General features: G+C 43.4%; 1 protein-coding gene across 1 annotated transcript in view; it reads left to right on the plus strand.

The window, feature by feature from the left end:
* The first annotated feature begins 638 nt into the window (after positions 1-638).
* LOC137459690 (spermatogenesis-associated protein 16-like) overlaps positions 639-18794 on the plus strand; it is a 32084-nt gene continuing 13928 nt past the window's right edge. The window contains exon 1 of the mRNA XM_068170454.1: positions 639-821. Coding sequence (XP_068026555.1) covers positions 741-821 — 81 coding nt within the window. The 5' untranslated portion in view covers positions 639-740. The remainder of the gene's footprint in view (positions 822-18794) is intronic.

Below are 18794 nucleotides of genomic sequence, written 5' to 3' on the forward strand. Positions count from 1 at the left end.
AATGCTTTGCTTTTCATCTTCCCAAAGGGCTTGTCTTAAATGCATCCATGAAAAACTGCAGGTAGCCAAAGTCAGGGAAGGCAGCATTGGCATCATGTACTCTTGCAGGATCTTTTCTGGTCAAAAGCTGAGCTGCAACATTACCTATTGAAAAGGTGGCTTTTCTAGTTCTGAGATGACTCCTCCACCTTTGAAAGGATCTAATACAACATTCACCTGTTCAAAGGTGTGTGTTGAGTTTGTGTGGTGGGGTTTTGGTAGCAGGCAGAAGGCTGCAGAGGTGGACCCTGTGAGAAGTTGCTAGAAACTTGGAGGGGGGGTGTGGGGGGTGTGTGGTAGCACCATCTATTTAAGAGGGGGAAAACCAGGAGCACCTGTGAGTAATTTAATGTTGGAGCAGGTGTCTGAACTCCTCTGACCATGGCTGAGCCAATCAGTGATGGGGGTAGCACCATCTATTTAAGAGTGGGAAAATCAGCAGCACCTGTGGGGAATGTAATGTTGGAGCAGGTGCCTGAACACCTGGAGGCCATGATTCTGAGGGAAGTCTGCACTGAAGCAGACTCCTGGTGAGACTTATGGACTTATAGAGAGAGGAGTTGTGCTGGAACAGGTATACTGGTGGGGCTGGAGCGGTTTGTGGAGGACTGACTGCTGTGAAAGAGATGCTATGTTTGAGCAGGGGGAGAGTCTGAGGAGCTCTTCTCCTGAGGAGGCAGGAGCAGCAGAGGCAACTTGTAATGATAACTGACTGCAGCCCCCCATTCCCTGTCCTGTTGTGCTGTTGGAATGGTGCAGGCAGACAAAAGTTTGGAGTAAAGGTAAGTCCAGGAAGGGTGGAAGGAAGGTGTTTTTAAGACTTGGTTGAGCTTCTTATTATCTTCCTTGGATTTGACTGGTAACAAATTAAACAGGATTTTTAGAAGCTCTTAACTTCTCTGGCAGCTGTGCCCTTCACACAGTGTGGGCTCTCACACTATGGGTAGATTTGCACGTTCCCAGATCCAGCTCTTAAGTGGTGTATTTAGAGCATCTGTTGTAGCATTAAGGAGAGGTTTCTGCCATGCTGTGTTGAAGGAGAACATTTTGTGACATCTTGGGATTGAATCCTTCTTCTGAACGCATCCTCTGGCTTTGGATACCTTCCTGCTTGCTTCCTGCAAAATGCATTCATTTGAGAGGCTTTCTTTTTAACTTTTGCAATGTCTTTACTTACCTGTGTCACTCCTGAGAAAGGATGAAGCTGTGATATGCTGGCACATTAGTCTAAAAATTAGGGTAGTGTGGTACTGAGGTGAAAATTAAGTGTATTGCTAATGCTTGGCTCAGTGCTGGGGAAGAAGAAGTCTGATGAAAAACAGCAGTTTCTGTTTCTGCAACTGTTTAAAGACTAATGACAAAAAAGACCAACAGAAACTCGGAGTAATTTAGTCTTTACTGCAGCTGGGCTCCTGCTCCTCCCCTTCCTGCTGTTTTTAAACAAGTTACTTTTAATATTACCTAGACATTAATGTTTTAGATTGGGTACTATTCATGCTTCATAACTACTTTTCATAGCTGTTTCAAGGGGTCCAGGCCCAATTCCACTGAGGTCAATTAGAAGATTCCAAATAAATCCTTCCTTCCCCTCCTTGCATGAGTATGCAGCTTGTAAGAGGGCTGCCATTGGCCTGTGCTTCTATCTTAAAATATTCCAAAGGCAGATTTTCCTATGGGAAGAACTATCACTATATAATTTGTGGATGGCACTTAAGGGGATGATACCCAGGCTAAAAGACTTCTCTAATTTAGAGCCCAATTTTCAGCCATGCTGAACATAAATCTACCTGAAGTTAAATATAGGTGTTAGTGGTCAATACCTCTGGAAACCAGAACCATAATTTGTAACAGCCCTCATTTTGTCTCAGGCTGGTATTGTCCAGAACTAGGTTTAGAGTAGTTTGGAAGTGCATTTCAGTGTGTTCTTTCTGCAGATGTTGCAGCAAAGTGGTATATTATGGTAAAATATGTTCTGTTTTATTTGTATCTTAACTTCATGCTTGTGAGTATCTGACTCTGATAAAATTCCCTTTGAAATGGACTTCAAACTTTATGTAACTAAAGGCATCTCTCTTCACAGTAAGAGTATAGTGGGTCTTTGGTCTGGTATGCTATAAAGAAATGAAGGATGAGTTGTAAAATACTGTGGGAAAGATTGATTGGTTTGTTTGTTCATACTGTGGATGGCTAACTGGATAAATACTACTGCAGCTTGGTGCAGAAACTTGAATTTCTTTTGTGTCACTGCACTTGCAGCATGGTCTAGGAGAAATGCTTTAAATAATAAGGCCTGAAGCCTCCATGCTGTATGTGTGAAGTCCCTGAACCCCAAAGGTCTAGCTGTAATCGTAACTTTGAGAATGCTCTTTTAATGCTTATAAATGTAATTTTTATGTGGCATGCTTTAACTGAAGAGTTTCACATCTGTCTGGGGTGTTTTAAGAAATCAGTAATGATTTCTGGTATTTGAAAGCAAGCTTGAAATTATGCTGAAAACACAGTTCTTGCAGAGACTTTTCAGCTGAATTAGTTACAGTACAGTCAAGCCGTGGCACGTGGGACAAGGAACATCTGGTGACAGCCTTGGCTGATCTTACATAGATTGCATTGGTGAGTGTAAATAGTTTTCTGGACATAATTATGTAGTCATTATGCCCTTTATCAGTTTATGTACTTGTGATGGGTTTGGCCATCGTGACAAAACAATCCCACACTTAAGTCAAGGACTCTGGAACCGTTCACTTCCAGTGAGAAATCACTTGCAGACTCATTATGTTTACTGTCTAAGGCTCCTTGTAATAGGAAATCTCTTTAGGTACCTTAGCAGTGTACATCATTATCTTTGTATATTCCAGCTGAAACTGTTAGAAACACAAGAAGAGATCTGGAAACAAGTCAACAGCAACAAAAAAGAAATCAAACTGTGCTATTTTTTTCCATTCTCTTCTAGTTATATTATCTGTGAATTCATATATGTACTGAGGAAATTTAATGGCTAGATAGCTTCAAGACAATTCTAGCTTTTAAAAAGCAAATGGAAAATCATCACTCTGTGAAGCTGAACCACTCATACAGCAAAGGGAAAAAAAATCCACGTTTGCCAAGTATATAGCTATATTGTCTTTTTTATTGTCATCTGTCCTGTGCATAAGCAAAATGTCACCCCTGCAACCTGGTAGCACTCTCTGTCCACTCTGAAGACTAAAGGATAGGAAAAGATGCAGGGCAAATGAAGACCAAGCTGCTGTAGATGTTGATGTCTTCCAAATGGCAAAATACTTCTGCTGTTTTACATTTGTAAATGTACGGCTCACAGACTGAAAACTGAAAACAGAGAGAGTAATCATGCACATCAACACATTAAATCCATTGAATTTTCTAATGAAATCAGAAGTCCTGACACTTGCTGGAGAAATATTTTCAGTTGATGCAGCCTTTTGAACAATAAAGGCCACCATCATGCCGCTCTTCTTTTCTGCATCTGCACCCTTGTGTCCGCTTCTCTTGAAGCATGAAACCATCCTGACTTGGGCAGATTCCAGCTGCAGCATTGATGGGCACTTTATGAAGGAGGGATTCTGTGGATTGGGTTCATTTGGGATGTATCTCTGGTCTCTCTGCTTCCTTGTGTGTGGCAGGTTTACAACACAGTGAAATTATTCCATAGCAATGGGGCCCCAGCTTTGGCCTTCCCATGACAGCTTCCTCCCAGTGCTCTGCTGCCCAAGTCAGTGCAGAATTGATTTGCTACGTGTGTGGTTTTACAGCTTACCTGCTGCACTTCTTTCTTTCCTGGCACAAACCCCAGCTGCTGAGGGTCTGCAGAGGCACCAATTTGGATGGAATAGGTTCTAAAAGAATCTAACAAATATTACTACCTGTTTGTGAAAGGTAGAGCACATAGAACATTCTTTGTGCTTTCTAGAGGCAATTGGAAGGGGAGAGGTCTTGGCTTTGTATAGAAAGTCTCTACAAATATTTTCTCTTCTGCCAAAGAATTTTTTTCTTTCCTTAGATCTTCAAGTCTTAAACTTCTGTATGCCTAGATTTATGATGCCCTGCTACTGTATGTATTGTGAGAGTATTGTTTAGTTGCAGGTAGCTACAGAGTTTTAACAATGACTGCAATCACTGATGCACTGTTCAGATATGACAAAACTCTATAAAATCCTTTTGCCCTTCATGTTGTTCACAAATACAACAAACTTGTTCTGCATTAGATTTTAGAGATACCCAGGGCATATACATTTTAAATTAGGTAGCTAGTCCAGGAGAAAACTGTTTGTTCCTGCTTATCAGGTGTTTATTAAGCATTTCCTGAACTTCTAAAGGAATGATTTTAATCTGCTTAATCAATATGGGCCTGATTCCTTTGTTTTCACTGGTGTGATTTTGACTTCCACAGAACTACAGCTGCATCACGTCTATGTAAACAACAAATCCAGCACTTCTGTGGATCACTGTATGTAGCCTAGAGATACGAGAGAGCCTTGACTTAAAAGTCTCGTGCCAGTTACATTAAATCTTGGTGCAAACCTGAAAGTTAACATTTTAAGAAATGTGTATTATAAATAGTTTCTGAAGAACATTTTTTCCTGTTTAAGCTGTTGGTATTCAAGACTGGATGTGATTTGTGAGATTCAGCACAAAGATTCAACAAAAAATGCCCAAATACGGTGATAATTTCTCCCCTGGGGATTTTATGTGTTTATGTATATGCAGCCTGTTTTCTTCAGCTGTATTTGACAAGCTATTGCACAGTACAATGAGATCCTAATTTTTACAGCCAATCAAAGCTGTGCCTTCCATGTAATCAGCTGTTTGCTGTGTAGCAAAACAAACCAATGCCCTATGAAAAATTAAGTTGTATTTCTTTTTTAATGTAGTACTCAGAATATTAGGTATATGAATCACATAAACCAGCACCTAATTAGATTATCTGCCAATCAATGATGGTGGTAGCACCAGCTATTTAAGGGGGGAAAAATCAGCAGCACCTGTGGGGTGCCTTAGAATGTGAAAAAATGGGGTCTATCATAATTTCTTTCTTTCTTTGCCAGTTAAGGACATGTACACCTAGGGACCAGTTTTACTGTATCCACCACTGGTTGGTAACACCATGTCCTGAACAGGAAGATGTATTTCGCTGTGCTACTGACAAGGACTAGTACACTGTTTTAGAGTAATTTGGTATGATGCATTGCATGTCTACATGCATAATGTCTACAATATCTAGGTATTCTTTACATCCCCCTCAGCTATTGGACTTGGTATTTTACAGTGAGAGAGTGTTCCACAATTTAATTACACGTTTAGTACAAAACATTTCCATTTAACAGTTCCAAACTGTCTCTTCCTTTTGAGTATAACCATTTTGGCTCAGCTCCCACCCCTAGCAATGGGAGTGTCAGATACAGTCCCTAAGTGTTTGAAAATGCTATTCTTTAGTCTCCATTTATCAAATGTGTCTTCCACCCTTTATTATGCACTCACCATTTTCATTCCTGTTATGGCCTCTACCATTGTTTCTCAGGGAGAACAGCATAACCCACGGTGGCTGTGTTTTTACTCTGAAGTCTCCTTGCATTCCCAGTGTGGCTTACAAATCCCAGCAGCCTTGCTCACAGCCTAATTCTAATTTTGTCCCTTCTAGATGAGTTAACAAGGCCAGATTGTGAACCTTTATTCCTGATAACTGTTCATAAGTGGTACTTTGCTGCAGAAGACTGGCTTGAAAGTATTTCTTCATCTTGGGGAGGTGGAAATTGTGTAGCTAACAGGAAAGATGCCACTCGGTATGAGGGTACAACTGACTTCTGTTTTGTGAGCTTTGGAGATGGTAGAAGGAAGGGTTTGCCTTTTATGGGCCCCCTCCAATGCCTCCCTCATGAGAGTTCTGGGTGTAAAAAGGTCAAAAGATCATCTTCCTGTGCTGACAGGAAAGGAATATCCTTGAGAATCTGTAATATTTATCCTCATGCAAGAGTCAGTGCAGAGAGAGAAAACCACCTTGATTTCTGTGAAACACAACCAGTCTGTTCTGACTGTAGGGCAGAGAGCTGGGAGGATGTCCTTTTGCATCCAGAGTATACTGCAATTCCTTCATCTTCTTGGCTTATGGAGTGATTAAGGGATCAGAAGCACAAGTAGTGCTCTTCTCTTTCCAGTTGCAGGAAATTATGAAGGAGAAAACAGGAAGACCCATCAGATCAATACCTGGCTCTGCTCCTGTTGTCACCGGCAGAATGTGAGATGTTTTTTGCTGGTGGGTCGGTTTAAATGACACCAGACCTGCTGGCAAGAGATGGGGTACACCTGTCTTAAAGTGGGGAAAGGATCAGGAGTTGGCAGGGCTCTCTGAAAGAGGTTTAAACTGGATTTGAAGGAGGAAAGGGATAAAAGCAGCTTTGCTAGAGATAAGCCTCGGGGTGGCATGCCAATATTTGAGGGACGGTGTGCTGGAAAGGTCCTTTGGTCTGCTGTCTCAGTGGAGGATGGAGATCCATGCAGCAGCAAAGACACAAGGGTTGTTGATGGATTAGAAAGCACAGAAGCATTTGAGCGTGCTCACATAGGAATGAGGGCTTCTCCCCCTTGAAAGGTGTCAGGATCAATAGCCCAGCTGAAGTGCATCTACACCAATACCTGCAGCACAGGCAACAAACAGGAAGAGCTGGAAGCTGCTAGGCGTCAGGAAAACTATGGCATAGTTGTCATCATGGAAACATGATGGGATGAGTTTCATAACTGCAGAGCTCCTTTGGATGGCTATAAACTCTTCAGAGGTATGAGCAAGAAAGATGAGGTGGTGAGGTAGCCCTGTACATTAGGGAGTGTTTTCATTTCCTAGAGATTAATGGTGGTGATGACAGAATCAAGTTTATGGGTAAGAATCAAGGAGAAGGCCAGTGAGGCAGAGATCAATATGACAGTGGGGAAGAGTGTCTGGAAAGCTGGTGAGGCTGCACCTCGAATACTGTGTTAGGTTTTGAGCCCCTCACTACAAGAAGGCTGTTAAGGTGCTGGAGTACATCTGTAGAAAAGCAACAAATCTGAGGGAACTGGAATCATGTGGTCTGGAGTAAAGAAGTTTCAGGGGAGACTTTCTTGCTCTCCTACAACTACCTGAAAGGAGATTAGAGCAAACTGGGAATCAGTCTCTTACTCCAAGAAACAAGAGGAAATGGCCTCATGTTTTGCCAGGGGAGGTTTAGGTTGGATTTTAGGAGAAGTTTCTTCCCAAAAGGGGTTCTGAAGCCCTGGAAGAGGCTGCAGAGGGAAGTGGTGGAGTCACTGTCTCTGGAGGTATTTAACAGACATGTAGAAGTGGTGCTGAGAGATGTGGTTTAGTGGTGTGCTCAGTAGTGCCAGGACTCTGTTACCTTAAAACTCTTCTCCAACCTAAATGATTCTAAGATTGTGTGAAAAAGAACTGCCTTGGCAAATCAGGAGACTGAGGCAATAGTATGCTGTTGCTAGCTGATAACTAGACAGTCTGTGCCAATTTCTACCTTCTGATGAGTGATGTAACCGGTCTAGATTTGTTAGCTCATGGCAATCCTTATCTGGACAGTATGCAGCAAGAGACAAGGATGGTGAGACAGCAGGAGTGATACAGTTAGTATTAATCAACCCAATACATCAGGAGTACGTGCCTTATGAGGTTTGTTTGACAAATCCTGTCTGCTCTTGCCAGCATTGAGATGTAAACAATTTGAAGTATCCCACTGCATGTGAGCTGAAGCAATCACTCCATTTCAGATGCTAAAAAGGAAACTAATTAGAGGAGAGGAAGGAAAACAGCAAAGCAAAGTGGAGTGAGATGAAGTGTCATTTTTTGAAGAGCCATGTCTTCCCAGTGCAAGTACCTGACTGCTTCCAAGCTTTAAGAATATAAGGTTCTCTCTAATGTAGTAATGCCACCTGTTGGGCTGTGTCACTCTGACTTCACCATTAGCAGTAGACATTCAGCCCAGAAGGTGCTATTTACCTTCTGCAAAATAGCATTATTCCAGTTACTGCATTTGCTGGTGCAGCACGACAAAGTCAAAGCACAACTCAACTTAGCAAATATTATTGAGTCAAATTGAAGTGATTCCAAAGGTTGTGGACTTGCTGTAGCCAGTGGCAGGTCTAATGCCCACACAGCTTGGCTTCAATATTTCTTTGTTGTCATTGTTTGATCCAAAGGACTAATTTCAACTCTGACATCAGATAACTGGAGGGGTTTGCTTCCGGCACGCTAACATCAGAGGGGCTTCGTAAATAGAGTCTGGCAGGCAATGAAACCATTTGGGTGCTAGGTAGACTTCCCCTCTCATGCTGAGTCTGCTCTTTCTGACATCTGAGCGTGCCTTTCATGAGTCTCATTTTTGTAGTAGGTCAAGAGATCTAAGCCTTAAATGAAGCAGGCTGTACCAGACACAGATTTTCCTCACCAGTGGGATCATGACCTTGCAGTGTATATTGAATTTAAGTTGAATACTGCAATGGATGGGACTTGTAATAACAATTGCTAGATGTTTTGTGGATGAGTAATAAAGAGGAGATCAGAGTACAGGACTTCAGGAATCCACAGTGCCAAGGAATTTCAAACACTACGGAATTTATGCTTTCTTTTGGCTTTGTTTTTGTGGTTTGGAAAGCTTTGAATAAAATTCAGGCCTTGTCCATTATTTAATTCCTTTGCTACATTTTTTGGCACTTTCATAGCAGCTTACTAGGGAGTGTGCATAAAATGGTACCGCTGTTAGATATCTGTTTGTGCAGCTAGGAACACAGTGGTGTTCCTCCTGTCCTAATGTATCACTTAAATGGAGATAAAATAGTGATTACACTTACTCCTTAGGACCATCGACTTGGATTTACTTTCAGATCTTGCTACATGTGTAACCATTTGGGCAGACTCATTGAAGTTGTCAGAGCATACTTGCTCTGTACTTGCTCAGTACTTGCTGCTACCTTACTCTGACTTGAAGTGGAGTTTTATTTTACACTTTTGTCATTACCCTGCTCATCTCTCACCAGCAGTAAATATGAGCAGTTTGAAGCCTGGCAGAGAGCATTAACTGCAGCCTGGCATTTGTCTGCCTTGGGGTTACCCATGTGGAGCTTTCTTCTCTTCTAGAAGTCTGAAGGTGGAGCAGGCAGATTCATTGCGTGTAAGGGTTTGTGGGGATGTGTCTGTTGCTTTCACCTTTCCCACAGAAGTGACAAACTGTCTGAGACTGTCAGGGCTGGCTTGAACAGCAGGAGCAGTACACCAGCTGCTAAATTTCCTTCCAAAAGAGAGATGGTGTGATGGAGCTTTGGAGAAACATGCCATGTGGTGCAAGGCCTCAGTGACACCATTCCTATTTTGGGAACCACAGTGTACTGATTTCAGAGTAGAATAGCATTAACCAGGTTGGAAGAGACCTTTGAGATCATCAAGTCCAACCTATCATCCAACACCATCTAATCAACTAAACCCTGGCACCAAGCACCCCACCCAGGCTCTTCCTAAACACCTCCTGTGACGGTGGCTCCACCGCCTCCCTGGGCAGCCCATTCCAATGGCCAATAGATTTTCCCACCTTCTTTAATGCTCCCCTTCCATGGTACTCTCAGGAAAGTCATGGTGAGGTTGATGACTGAAGTGGCCTTCCAAGGGTTGGCAAAGTTAAGAATCTCAATTATGAAATCTTATTTGAAGTACTAATGACAACAAAGCCATCAAAAATGGCACAGGAGAAATGAAATAAAACAATTGTTTGGAAATAAAGGTTCTTCAGACATCAAAGTTGGTATGCTCATAGAAACTTTTCCTGTCATGCTGATTAAGTCCTGCTAAAAACCTAAACCAGAATCAGCTCTTTTTACTGTCTAGAGAGGTGAGGCCACACATCCAAATACTGTGCTCTGTTGTGGGTGCCCGACTACAAGGCCATTGAATTGCTGGAGTGTGTCCAGAGAAGGGAAACGAAGGTGGTGAGGGGTCCAGATCACAAGTCTTGTGAGGAATGGCTGAGGGAACTGGAATTGTTTAGTCTGGACAAGAGGAGGCTGAGGGGGGACCTCGTTGCTCTCTACAACCACTCTTTCTCTCTAGTATCAGGTGATATGATGAGATGAAATGCCCTGAAACTGTGCCAGGGGACATTTAGATTGGATATTAGGAAAACTTTCTGTATGGAAAAAGTGGTCAGGCATTGGAACAGGTTAGGTGGTGGAGTCCCTGTCCCTGGAGGTGCTCAAGAAATGTGTGGACATGGCACTTCAGGATGTGATTTAGTGGCCATGGTGGTGTTACGTCGATGGCTGGACTTGATGATCTTTTCCAACCAAAACCATTCTATGATTGCTGTGTTCTGCAGCATATTTCATGTCAACAATCACACCAATTGGAAACTTGATGTCAATTATTATTACTTACTACACTAATGTATTGCACAATTAGTACATGTAATTCTTGAATAGTAACAAGAAGCCCAAGAAAGTTTGTAACTAGCTTAGAAATGGCATGAAATCAGGAAGGAGGACACAAAGACCAGCAAGGAAGAGGGGAAAGGTCTGAAGGTTTCAGTGTGAACTTGAAGTAACCATGAGCTTTAAAATGCTTTCAGAAATTGTCTGCGCTCAGAACAGACATCCTGGGAGTGCATCACGCAGTACTCTATGTCACTTATCCTTCCTCACCCTCTGTCCATATACCTTTTCAGCTCTTGAAAAATGCCCATATAAATGTGCTGTGAATTGTGTGTGCCACAGAAATGTTCCTTTTCTTTTTATCAGGACATTGTGATTTATAACGACCAGCTCCTCTGTATTGTGTCAGTTATACCAGAAGGGTGGCATTACTCTTTGGTTTGAAGCGTAGGACAGGTACTGGCAATACCAAGTACATTTTGCTTGGCAAATGTGGCTGAAGAATGGCTGTGTCCTCCTCTGGGACATAGCAGCAAGGGTGAAGTGAGAACCTAGGAAGCTCTTCTTTCAGTTTTGCATCATTCCCGTCAGAAACAGGTTGTAGACTTCTTGTGCTAAAACTGCAGCCTGTACCAGGGAAAGGTTTGGAAGCGGCAGAAGGTAATTTATTCTGGCAGCTTTCTGGGAGCCATCCTGTGGATATGCAAAGGCACTCCTGGGAAAGCCTCTTCTGCTGGTCCTCATGCTCTGGAAGGAGGAAGTAGAGACCTACCTAAGTGCCTCTGTTCCCTTCCTTAAGAGACCTGTGTTACTGGCAGTGCAAGCCATTTATACTTCTCCAGAGTGAAGCAATGATGAGTTTGCACATGTAGTGCATTAAAAGTGAGGTTTCTTGCATTTGGATGCCAAGGGAAAGGTTGCTGCAAGCCAGTTGTACTGGTGGAGTTTCTGAGCAGCTGCTTGCTACCCCAGAAACACAGACTGAGAGGTGAGGAACTCTGCAATCTGGAAGCAGCTTTGCACAGCTACTGGCTGAAACCAAAGACAAGGAACAGAATTCTGCTTTCAAGATTCTAATCTTCTTTTTCAACAGCTAAGTCTGTTGCTGTCATGTTTTGATGATAATGACATCAGAGGGCAATCAGTAACTTGGTCAGAAAAGGGACAGAAATGTTGAGAAGAGCCAGTTCTGATGAATGCTGTGTGGAAGATAGGAGAGGTCTTAGGCCATTAGTGATGACTGATGCTATAGGAGAAGCATCTCAATGATGTGTTAAAGGAATACATTAGGGTACAATATGAAGCCCCTCTAGACCAGAGAAATTTATCACCCAATTTCTTTCAAAGGTCTCCTTTGTACCTAGCCAGGAAGACTTGATGGGAATCCCTGTCAAGTCTCCACTTGATAAACAGTGCTTAAATGTTGCTGGATGGTTTCATCTGCAGACATTATCAGACTGGGAGTGGCAACGTTTTGGCTGTTAGTGAAAAGGAAAGCTTGTTACTAATATTAGGCTCCTTTTAGTTGGGAGAATAGGTTGTTTTGAGCTGGCTGACTTTAGAAGAGTATTTCAGAGGTATTTAGAGAAGCACAAGGCAAGGTCATGATCAATCTCAAGGCAATTATTTCATGATTTAAGCCAGCAGGAGAGCCTAATGTGCAACCCATTTTACTTTGTGTGCTTGAATAAAAATGAACCATTGAGAAGCACAGGCTGGAGTTTCTGATGGCTCCTGTAAATAAATCATCTCAGCTGTCAGTGGCACCCAGAGCCTTGCAAAGGAGAAGATCAGTTTTCTTTTGCACTGAAGGTTAAAATAAAGTCCTGGAGATGCTGAGTGGAAGCTTTCCTGAAGCATTTCTATGGACTGCCATGGCTCTGCCATCATCCGTTCTGCCTTGCGAGGTGGATTCAGAGCTAGGAGACAGGGAATATTTATTCTGTATGGATTTGACTTCCTAGTTGGTCAGAGAAAGGTGGACTTTGCCCAGCCAGCACACTTGAGGCAGCCAGTGGGGCATCTTTGCTTGCTTAATGCACAGGGCCTTGGTGCTCGGGAAACGTTGTGGAAGGTATCTGTGCCCAGCTCCTGCAGTCAGCACAGAATTCAGAGGCTGTGCAATGGTTTTCAGATTCCTGTCATAAGGTGTAACAGTTATTTTGTGTCTGTCTTCCTGTTCACATCAGAAGCTCTCCTCTTCTTGATTCCTTCTCTGTTTTTAGCAGTTAGCTTAGTTCCATCCTAACATCACACTGCCAGGGACAGTCATTGCCCTTCCTCACAGGCTTGGATTTCTCTGTTTTCTTGTAAGCTGGTGTGTTCCATTCAGTATCTTGGACATCCCAGATACCAATGGATTAAGGTAGAATGTCCAAGGATTGTAAAGGTTTTGCTTCTTGTGGTGCACTTGAACTAAAGGTGTTATTTAGCTGATAAGTTTCACTTGATCTGCCTGTTTCACCCTGCATTAGATTATATTGCCTTAAGAGCACTGGCTTTCATGAAATCAGAAGAAGCTGGTGTCTTATTTGTGGTACATTGCATAACTTGAGGAGCTGAGTCTATTTAAGAGATTGATGCAGCACATAAAGCTGTATCTGGTGCACATAATAACATCTGATAGGACATGAGGTACAAGTTTGGTATATAAGCTCTGAGCCATTTACATTTCCCCAAGAAAGAAGCACAGGAAAATCCTGGTTTTTAGCCCCTGCCTGATGTTTTACCATCACTCTGTCTTCAGCTCATTTTGCATGCCTTACACAATGATATCATTGGAGCAATCAAATAGTATCTTCTAAATGAATAGTATCTTAAGGGGGCCTACAAGAAAGCTGGTGAGGGACTTTTTAGGGTGTCAGGTAGTGATAGGACTAGGAGGAATGGGAGAAAAATAGGAATGGGTAGATTCAGATTGATTGTTAGGAAGAAGTTTTTCACCATGAGGGTGGTGAGACACTGGGACAGGTTGCCCAGGGAGGTGGTAGAAGCCTCATCCCTAGAGGCTTTTAAGATGGATGTGGCTCTGGGCAACCTGATCTAGTGTGAGGTGTCCCTGCCCATGGTGGGGGGTTTGGAACTGGATGATCCTTGAGGTCCCTTCCAAGCCTAACAATTCTATGGTTCTATGACATACTAAATCTGAAGGACACTAAGGGTTTGTATCTTCCATTATAGCTTCCTTAATAGTTTTGTATTTTCTTCTTTTGAACCAAACATCACCTTTAAAAACCCACGTTGTAGATGGCTTAGGGACTTGGTGAAGACATTGGGGCATAACTTGAGCAAAAGCAGATTTTCTGTCTGGTCATTCCATCACTACAGAGCTGAAAGAGAGAAGTTTGGACTAGGAATCAGTAGAAAAATGATCCAGATGTTTCACAGAACAAAAGCAATATACCAAAGCTGATCCTGTCCCACTAGAGAGATTTCTTTCAGCAGGTGCTAAGAGCCTCCATTTTATTTGTCAAAAACCAGTTTGAAAACCATATGTTGATTGCTGCAATGACTGCTCAGAATGCCTTTAACCTGATTTTATGTGGGGGTTATGTGCCCTCAAGAATTCTATTACAAATACAACACCTCTGTATACCAAGTCATAGTACAGGAGTGCATTGCTGCCTGTCTTGCAGCTTGCAGAGGTAGATAACTTGAAAAGTTTCCAGTGCAGGCCAGATTATGTTTGAATCCTCCTTCAGCAGCAGTGCAACTCATGCATGACTTTAACCTACCATTCACTGCTGGTGTCCCATGGCTTCCTAAAGAACTAATAACAAGGTCTTAGAATTGTTAGGGTTGGAAGGGACCTCAAGGATCATCTAGTTCCAACCTCCCTGCCATGGGCAGGGGCACCTCCCACTAGATCAGGTTGCTCTCAGCCACATCCAAACCTGGCCTTGACTTGACAGGTTTGGGTGACAAGAGGTTGTATAGAGAAGGCTTTGTTTAGAGTAAGCTTTTTTAATTGTTTTTATTTTTTCTGTCCATGTCAAATCAAATCTTCTGTGAATAGCAAGAAGTTTGATCTAGGAGCTGTTTTGCTCTTTTATTTATGAAATGCTTGCTTCAGGGGTGTTTGAGAGGGCAGCTGTGAGACTGACAATCATGTATACATGTTGTTCAATGTTGATTTAAGATCTTTGCCTGATTGCAGAAGTGATATGGCTACTTTCCCCTTTCATTAACAGCTGTCTTGTTTTTTCCTTCCACATCTAGCCTAGGTAATATCACATCTGTAGAAGTCAGTATAATAATGACATTATGTATGTATATTATTATTTAACCATTGCTCTCCAGGGCATAGTTAGGTCAGTCCTATTTTATTGAGAGTTTCTGTAGGCTGTTACAATCTGTTCTGTGGAGAAAACCCTGCAAATCAGCATTTTCTTGGTATTTCCAGTAGCAATGCTGTTGTATGGGGACAGTAGTGACAGCATCTCTAAATAACAAGATCCTATAGGTATTGCAGGAAATAACACAGGAAGAAAATGCAGCTAAAACACTGAATAAGTGAATGCTCTCTATAGCAGTTATTATTGCAGAGTTTTTCAAGTCATCTAGCATGAGAGTCACCGATGAATTTATGCCTGCAAATGCAAACAATATGAACCTGCACTGGTGTCCTCTGGGAACCTGTCACATGCATATTGTGTGCTGCCTTGAATTATTTTGTATATGTATGAAGTAGGCAGCAAATTGTGCTTAAGGATAAATGATTGCTGGTTTGGATGTTGTTTGGGTTTGTTTTTCCCTGAGAACTGCCCCAAAAGAAGGATGAAATTGGAAGTTGTATGCAATCATGTCTCACCACTACACAATGATCTAAAGCTTGAAATGCATAAATCTTCTTTTGGATGCTATTTAGTCAGAATGACCTCCCTAAGTATTCCTGCTAGCAAAATGCCCTTATAAATCAAATACAATTTATACTGACATTGATGTGGTGAACAGCATTTTATAGATCTCTTCTCAAATACTTTTCACTCACCGTTTTCTCAGAGGCCCCAAACACAAAGAGAAGGTGACACAAGGAATCCTGGCACTGTTTGCCCCCATTTCATACCACTGTCCAGACTCTCTTAAGACATTTGTGTGCTGAACACCATGCTCAGGTTAGTTTAATTGCAGCAATCATTTGTGCTGACCTGTACCAGGTAAAATCCTTTCCAGGCCATGATGTCATCTGTTAAGGCAGGTCATGTAACCTAGAATATGAATATCAGGTTATTTTTCCCTCAATTTTCTGTCTCCCGTGTTAACTTAATGATTTTGTTGCTTTAATGCATTGCAAATGTAGAGATCTCTTTTTTCCCCAAAATAGATTGAAACTATCCAAACACAATTGTCTTTAGCCACTGACTATCACAAGCTGTTTCATTATCACTTGTACAAGTGTAGCCAAACAGCAGCTAAGAAGTTAAATATTATGGGTAAATTGTGAGGAAAGGATGAAGATAAAATCTTGATGAAGTTCCCTGGGAGAGCAGTGTGAGGGTTTCTGGAGATCAGATTTTCCTCTTGCATTTATAATATTTATTTAGTGGGTTGACCACTTCACATCAGACATGAGGCAATTTGGGAGGTGGTGAAGTCACCATCATTGGAGGTGTTTAGGAGGAGGAGACTGGATGGGGTGCTTGGTTGTATGGTTTAGTTGATTAGGTGGTGTTGGATGGTAGGTTGGACATGATGATCTTAAAGGTCTCTTCCAACCTGCTTTATTCTGTTCTATGTGCTTTGTTTTCAGCAAGTTCAGACAACACAGCTGAGAATCTGTCCCTCTCAAATGCTTAGAATTAAGTATTTAATTCCCTAAGGTGCTCTAACAGTAGTTACAGAAGGAGCATTGCTAATGAACAAATCCATGTTTATGTGTATTGGAGTTACACTGTTCTTGTTGTTGTTGTTGTTTTATACATGAATGAAGTACTAGATAAAGGCTTTAAATTATGAGTCCTAACTGTAGACTGTGAGGTCCACAAAGAATCTGTGAAGAAGACTTTCATGTTAGATTTTAACCACAGTTACACAAAAGTGAGAAAAGCAATTGATAAATTGTCAGGAATAGTATCACAGTATCAGTCAGGGTTGGAAGGGACCACAAGGATCAGCTAGTTCCAACCCCCCTGCCATGGGCAGGGACACCCCACACTAGATCAGCCTGCCCTGAGCCTCATCCAGCCTGTTCTTAAACACCTTCAGGGATGGGGCCTCGACCACCTCCCTGGACAACCCATTCCAGGGCTTCACCACTCTCATGGGGAAGAACTTCCTCCTCACCTCCAGCCTGAATCTCCCCACCTCCAGCTTCATTCCATTCCCCCTAGTCCTATCACTACCTGAGATCCTCAGAAGTCCTTCCCCAGCCTTCCTGTAGGCCCTCTTCAGATACTGGAAGGCGACAATTAGGTCACCTCGGAGCCTTCTCTTCTCCAGCCTGAACAGCCCCAACTCCCTCAGTCTGTCCTCACAGGAGAGGTGCTCCAGCCCTCTGATCATCCTTGTGGCCCTTCTCTGGACGCGTTCCAGCACCTCCACATCCCTCTTGTAATAGGGGCTCCAGAACTGGAGGCAGTACTCCAGGTGGGGTCTCCCCAGAACTGAGCAGAGGGGGAGGATCACCTCCCTTGCTCTGCTGGCCACACTTCTGATGCAGCCCAGGATCTGATTGGCTTTGTGGGCTGCAAGTGCACACTGAGAGCTCATGTTGAGCTTTTTGTCCACCAGCACCCCCAAGTCTCTCTCCTCAGGGCTGCTTTCCAGCCAGTCCCTGCCCAGCCTGGATTTGTGCCTGGGATTGCCTCGACCCAGCTGCAGGACCCTGCACTTGGTCTTGTTGAACCTCCTGAGGTTGGCTTGTGCCCACCTCTCCAGCCTGTCAAGGTCCCTCTGGATGGCCTCCCTTCCCTCCAGCGTGTCTGCTGCACCACACAGCTTGGTGTCATCAGCAAACCTGCTGAGGGTGCACTCAATGCCACTGTCCATGGCACCCACAAAGATGTTGAACAAGCCTGGTCCCAGGACTGATCCCTGAGGAACTCCACTTGTCCCTGGCCTCCACTGGGACATGGACCCATTGACAGCCACTCTTTGGGTGCAGCCATCAAGCCAGTTCCTTATCCATCTAGTGGTCACCCCTCACACCCATGTGTCACCAGTTTGGAGACCAGGATGTGGTGCGGGACAGTGTCCAAGGCTTTGCTCAGCTCCAGGTAAATGACATCAGTTGCTCTCCCCTCAGCTATTAATTTTGTCACCTGCTCATAGAAGGCCACCAGGTTGGTCAGGCAGGATTTGCCCTTGGCAAAGCCATGCTGACTGTTCCAAATCACCTCTTCACTATTCTTTTGAGCGAGTAGTGACTCCAGGAGGATCTGCTCCATGATCTTTCCAGGCACAGAGGTGAGACTGACTGGCCTGGAGTTCCCTGGTTCCTCCTTCTTACCCTGTTTGAAAATGGGAGCAATGTTTCCCCTTTTCCAGTCTGTGGGGACTGCCCCAGACTGCCATGACTTTTGAAATAGAATAGAGAGGGGTTTAGCAACCTCCTCTGCCAGTTCTCTCAGCACCCGTGGGTGTATCCCGTCGGGTCCCATGGACTTGAACACTTTCAGGTTCTTCAGGTGATCACCAACCTGCTCTTCACTTACCATGGGCAGTTCTTCCTTCCCGTCCCTGGCATTGTCTTCCATAACATCAGGAGTGTGGCTGGAGGCCCTTGCAGTGAAGACTGAGGTAAAGAAGTTATTAAGTACCTCAGCCTTTTCCTCATCACTTGTGGCCATGTCACCAGTTTCCTTTCTGAGGGGGCCCACACCTTCCCTAGGCTTCTTCTTCCCATTCATATCCCTGTAGAAGTTCTTAGTGTTCCCTTTAATCTCCCTGGCTAGATTCAATTCAAACTCTGCTTTGGCTTTCCTAACCAGGACTCTTGCTGCTGGGGCAGCTTCCTTATCTTCTCCCTGTTCTAGCTGTCCTTCTCTCCACTGCCTGTAGAGTTTCCTTTTAAGTAATAGTGTGTCCAGTAGCTCCTTGCCCATCCAGGCAGGCCTCCTAGCGTTCTTACCTGCTTTTCTCTTTGTTGGTATATAGAGCTCCTGGACACAGAGGAGGTGGTCCTTGAATACTGACCAGCTGTCCTGGGTCCCTCTTCCCTCCAGGGCTTTGTCCCAGGACACTTTGGCTAGCAGATCCCTGAAGCCATCAAAGTCTGCACGCCTAAAGCCTAGGGTCTAAGCTTGGAATACTTCCTCCTGATTGCCCTGAGGAGATTCAATTCAACTGCTTCATGGTCACTGCAGCCAAGGCTGTCTCTGAGCCTCACATTGCTTACCAGCCCTTCCCTG

Source organism: Melanerpes formicivorus, unplaced genomic scaffold (genome assembly GCF_026170545.1).
Source record: "Melanerpes formicivorus ecotype bairdi unplaced genomic scaffold, bMelFor1.0.p_v2 SCAF_391, whole genome shotgun sequence".
Lineage (NCBI taxonomy): Eukaryota > Metazoa > Chordata > Aves > Piciformes > Picidae > Melanerpes > Melanerpes formicivorus.